Here is a 6000-nt window from a genome sequence, read left to right on the forward strand (position 1 = left end):
TCGGCTGACACTAAGGTAGATACCTGGTTCTACTAGACCATAATGTCCATGGAGTAGGGCAGTTTACATCATAGCTTGAACCTTTTGCAGTCTTTTCTAGATCCAAACATTACTATCACCATAGAAGTTATCCAGTATATGGATCAAAATAGCATGCATAAACATGACATATGCTGCCTCCAAAATCTAAAAAGTCATGGCATACACTGTTTCTCTACCTTCATGGTATGTGGTACAAGGTGTGGAACTATGTCTCTCACTTGGGAAGGAAATCTTGACATTTCCCAGACTTCTGGTAGGCACTCAACCTTCAAAGGGCACTCTCTGGCACATGTATGTCTAAGGCCTCCTAAGTGCTTGTGTTTTCTGGTCACAAGCCCCAGTTAGCATCAGTTCAGTCCAGTCCCTCAGTCATGTTCGACTCTCTGTAACCCCATGGACTGCAGCATGCCAGGCTTCCCTGTCCATTACCAACTTCTGGAGCTTGCTCAAACTCGTAGTCATAGAGTTGGTATTGCCATCCAACCATATCATCCTGTCATCCCCTTCTCCTGCCTTCAATCTTTCCCAGCATCAGAATCTTTATTTTAATGAGTCAGCCCTTCGCATCAGGTGGCCAAAGTATTGGAGCTTCAGCTTCAGTCCTCCCAGTGAATATTCAGGACTGATTTCCTTTAGGATTGACTGGGTTGATCTCCTTGAAGTCCAAGGGACTCTCAAGAGTCTTCTCCAACACCACAGTTCAAAAGTATCAATTCTTCAGCACTCAGTTTTCTTTATGGTCCAACTCTCACATCCATACATGACTACTGGAAAAACCATAGCTTTGAGTAGATGGACCTCTGTCTGCAAAGTAATGTTTCTGCATTTTTAATATGCTGTCTAAGTTTGTCATAGTTTTTTTCCAAGGAGTAAGCGTCTTTTAATTTCATGGCTGCAGTCACCATCTGGAGTGATTTCAGAGCCCAAGAAAATAAAGTCTGTCACTGTTTCCACTGTTTCCACATCTATTTGCAATGAAGTTATGGGACCAGATGCCATGATCTTCATTTTCTGAATGTTGAGTTTTAAGCCAGCTTTTTCACTCTCCTCTATCACCTTCATCAAAAGGTTCTTTAGCTCCTCTTCACTTTCTGCCATAAGGGTGGTGTCATCTGCATATCTGAGGTTACTGATATTTCTCCCAGCAATCTTGATTCCAAGTTTGTATTTCATTCAGCCTGGAATTTCATATGATGTCCTCTGCATATAAGTTAAATAAGCAGGGTGACAATATACAGCCTTGATGCAGTCCTTTCCCGATTTGGAACCAGTCTGTTGTTCCATGTCTGGTTCTAACTGGTGCTTCTTAGCCTGCATACAGATTTCTCAGGAGGCAGGTAAGGTGGTCTGGTATTCCTATCTCTTTAAGAATTTTCCATAGTTTGTTGTGATCCACACAGTCAAAGGCTGTGGCATAGTCAATAAAGCAGAAGTAGATGTTTTTTTGGAATTCATTGCTTTTTCTATGATCCAATGGATATTGGCAATTTGATCTCTGGTTCCTCTGCCTTCTCTAAATTGAGCTTGAACATCTGGATGTTCTTGGTTCACATATTGTTGAAGCCTAGCTTGGAGAATTTTGAGTATTACTTTGCTAGTGTGTGAAATGAGTGCAATTGTGTGGTAGTCTGAACATTCCTTGGCATTGCCTTTCTTTGGGATTGGAATGAAAACTGATCTTTTCCAGTCCTGTGGCCACTGCTGAGTTTTCCAAACTTGCTGGCATATTGAGTGTAGCACTTTAACAGCATCATCTTTTAGGATTTGAATTTATTATGCCAGTTAGTATAATTGCGTCAATTTAACATACCAGAACAATGTTGTTTTATCAGGAGTATCAAGATCCCTATGGACCTTGGAGTTTACTAAATGCACCAGGGACAAAAGTAAATCTTTACCATCTTGTCCCTGCTACATAAATGTAAACAGACTGAGATTTTCCTTACTCATGGTAATGCAAAAGAAAGCACGTCAGTTCAATGGCTGCATACCAACTGCCACAGTATATACTGAGTTGCTCCAATAAAGATGTCAAATCTAGGGGAAAAAAAGTCCTTCACACAGCTACTGATACATAAAGTGATCAATAAATTTGCAGCCACTATAGAGAACAGTATGGAGGTTCCTCAAAAAATTAAAAACAGAACTACTATATGATCCAGCAATTCCACTTCTGGGTATTCATCTAGAGAGTGAAAACATTAACTTGAAAGGATATATGAATCCCCATGTTTACTGCCACATGAACAGCCAAGATATGGAAACACCCTAAGTGTCCAATGATAGATGAATGGATAAAGATGTGGTACCTATATACAATGAAATACTATTCAGCCATATAAAGAAAGAAATCTTGTCATTTGTAACAATACGCATGAACCTTGAGGGCACTGAAATACGTCAGAGAAGGACAAAATACCATATGAGCTTACTTATATATATGGAATTTAAAAAACAAAAAGCAAACAGCAAAAGAAACCCAAGCTCACAGATATAGAAAATAGACTGGTGGAAGAAATGTGTAGAGGGCCAAATAAATAATGGCAAATAAATACATGTTTTCCTTAAAAATAATACCTAGTATTGATCACAGTATGGGAAACTGGGCTTGCTGCCTGAGGAAAATAGGCATCTTCAGGCCTTAAAAATGTACATAGTCAATGATCTAAAAATTCCATTTCCAGTTTACCCTAAGTAACTTACTAATAGCTGTCAACTAACATGAATCAGGAATTTGCACATAAGCATGACTCCAAGAACAAATCCATAACAAACTACTAGGTAAAAGATAAAGAATCTGAATTTGAATTTCTCTGATTATCTGTAAGGCTGAATTATCACGGAAGTTTAAAGACATCATGAAAGTTTTCTTTTTGTTCTTCAGTTTTGAAAAAATTTGAGTATGTAATTGTCAAAAATTCTTGATTTCAAAACATATCAAAAACCAAATGAAAAGGAAATAAACAGGTATGTAAAATATATATACTCAGTACATATGGCATTCAGTAAGAAACTGACATTTCAATGTCAAATACAAAATAAAACATGCAGATAACTGGCATAAGGCCAATAAATGTGAAAATATATGTATTAAGGCATGCAATTAGAACAGTGAAATATATTTTCTTCACCTATTAACAAAAATTTAAAAGATAACCTGCAATGCTGGAGCAGATGTGGGAAGACAACACTTCTCAAACTCATTAGTGTAAAACTGAAGGAAAGGGCAGGAGAACCGCCCATGTAATAATCTTTTAAGGACTGGAACAAATATCAATAGTGATACCCATGGGTGATACCTGCCAGGTAGTTCCAGTGTTTAAAAAACCAAGTGGCCTATATTTAGAAAATGAACTGATTCATTATGTGCCCAATTCTTTGCTGAAAACCTGCTTCACATCAAGTAGTGAGGAATTATCAAAGCTATTTTATAGCTGTGAAAACCAGGTGAGTTAATAAACTCTCAGACACAAAAATCTAGTAAAATTCAAACACACGTCTAATTCTAAAGCTTGTGCTCCTTGAACTACAGCATAAGAAGTCTACATGAATGTCAACAATGTTTCAAGACAAGTTGCTGTTTTACTACATTGTATATATGTAAGTGATGATATGTTTGGAAGATCAGTATGAGTGAACTGACTGCAAAGAATTTTTTCTGAAATGAAAATAACAGGCAAACTTTGGATACTTACAGCCTCAGTAGGAGTCTTTTTCAGTTTAGTCCTGTCTACTTTCATGATTCCAATTTTTTGTTTTATGATCTGAAAAGGAAATTTCCCCAAAAGTGAGAACTTAATGTTACAAACTTGAGCTCTACATGCATGGACACAGAAAATACAGAATAAACAGAACATAAAATTCTTAAAGTAAAAGAGAATCATGATGCAAACCAACTCAGAGGCATAGATATGAGGTAGGGAGGGATAAAGAATCTCTCCAGATAAAGCTGACCCACCAGCTTGTAATCAATCTAAGGTAAAATTAAAATGTCCCCCACCCCTCACTCACTCTCAAACTCATACTTGAAAATAAGAGTAAAAAGTTTTCTTAAACACACCTCAGGATGGAAAAAATTCACCATATCCTACAATTTTCTGGAAAACTTAGCAATCCCACTTCTGGGAACTTATCCAAAGAAAATCATGGAAGTGTATATAAATATTTAATCACAAGAATCCATACTGCATGACCATGTCTAACAGTGAATTGGAAAGATGCAAATACCCAGAATAGGGTTGGTTTAAAACGGAGCATTACACAGCTGTTAAAAACACTGCACAATTCTATTAACAGTAAACATGTTCACAGTGAAATAAGGCTATGAAACAGAATAAACAGTATAAACCCATGTCTAAAGAAAACAGCTTAGAAGGGTATGCATCCAAATGTTACCTTAATCTAACCAATTGGATTATGTGTTTCTTTTATTTGTGTTTTTCTGTATTTTTTAGTATTTTACAGTACAGTAAAATAAAGCAAGAAGACTAAAGGATATTTTTATCAACAAATGGTACTTGATCAAGTAGTAGCTATAGGCAAAAAGATGAACTCTGACCTCAACCTCGTATTTTAATATATAAAAATTAACTCAAAATGGGTCATGAGACAAGGATGTGTAGCAAAGGGAACTCCTGTGCACTACTGGTAGGAATGTAAACTGGCACAGCCACTGTGGAAAACAGTATGGAGGTTCCTCAAAAAATTAAAACTACAATCCAGGAATTCCACTTTTGGCTATTTATCCAAAGGCAATGAAAAAACTTGAAAAGATACTTTGTTATTATTGTTCAGTTGCTCAGTTGTGTCTGACTCTTTGTGACCCCATGGACTGCAGCACTCCAGGTCTCCCTGTCCCTCACCATCTCCTAAAGTTTACCCAAGTTTATGTCCATTGCACCGGTGATACCATCCAGGAAGCTCATCCTCTTACACCCTCTTCTCCTTCTGCCCTCAATCTTTCCCAGCATCAGGGACTTTCCCAATGATTCTGCTGTTTGCATCAGGTGATCAAAATACTGGAGCTTCAACTTGGGCTTCTCTGGTGGCTCAGTAAAGAATTTACCTGCAATGTGGCAGACCTGGGTTCGATCTGTGGGTTGGGAAGATCCCCTGGAGAGGGGAATGGCTACCCACTCCAATATTCTGGTCTGGAGAATTCCATGGATAGAGGAGCCTGGCAGGCTACAGTCCATGGGGTCTCAAAGAGTTGGACACGACTGAGTGACTTAGCAGCAGCAGCAGAGCGACTTTAACTTTTTAGCTTTAGCATCAGTCCTTCCAATGAGTATTCAGGGTTGATTTCCCTTAAGACGGACTGGTCTGACCTCCTTGCTGTCCAGGAATCTTCTCCAGTACCAGGAGTCTTTGACCTCAGGAGTTTTCTCCAGCACCACAGTTCAAAGGCATCAATTCTTTGGTGCTCTGCCTTCTTTACAGTTCAGCTCTCATAACTATACATGATCACTGGGAAGACCACAACCTGAACTATATGGACCTATGTTGGCAGAATAATGTCTCTGCTTTCCAACACACTGTCTAGGTTTGTCATAGCTTTCCTGCCAAGAAGTGACTGTCTTCTGATTTCATGACTGCAGTCACCATCCACAGTGATTTTTGAGCCCAAGAAGAGGAAATCTATTACTACTTCCACCTTTTCCCCCTTCTATTTGCCATGAAGTAATGGGGATGGATACCATGATCTTCATTTTTTTAATATGTAGATTTAAGCCAGCTCTCTCTTCCTTCACCCTCATCAAGAGGCTCTTCCCTGTCATTAGAGTGGTATCATCTGCACATCTGAGGTTGTTGATGTTTCTCCTGTCTATCTTGATCCAGCTTGTAGCTCATCCAGCCTGGCATTTTTTATGATGTGCTCAGTGTATGGGTTAAATAAACAGGGTGATAGCAGATAGCCCTGTCATACTCCTTTCTCAATCCTGAACCAGTTGTTCCATA

General features: G+C 38.5%; 1 protein-coding gene across 1 annotated transcript in view; it reads right to left on the bottom strand.

Moving 5' to 3' along the window:
* HUWE1 (HECT, UBA and WWE domain containing E3 ubiquitin protein ligase 1) overlaps positions 1-3782 on the bottom strand; it is a 119703-nt gene extending 115921 nt beyond the window's left edge. The window contains exon 1 of the mRNA XM_068962613.1: positions 3738-3782. Coding sequence (XP_068818714.1) covers positions 3738-3782 — 45 coding nt within the window. The remainder of the gene's footprint in view (positions 1-3737) is intronic.
* Between the last annotated feature and the right edge of the window lie 2218 nt (positions 3783-6000).

This window comes from Capricornis sumatraensis, chromosome X (assembly GCF_032405125.1).
Source record: "Capricornis sumatraensis isolate serow.1 chromosome X, serow.2, whole genome shotgun sequence".
NCBI classification, from domain to species: Eukaryota; Metazoa; Chordata; class Mammalia; order Artiodactyla; family Bovidae; genus Capricornis; species Capricornis sumatraensis.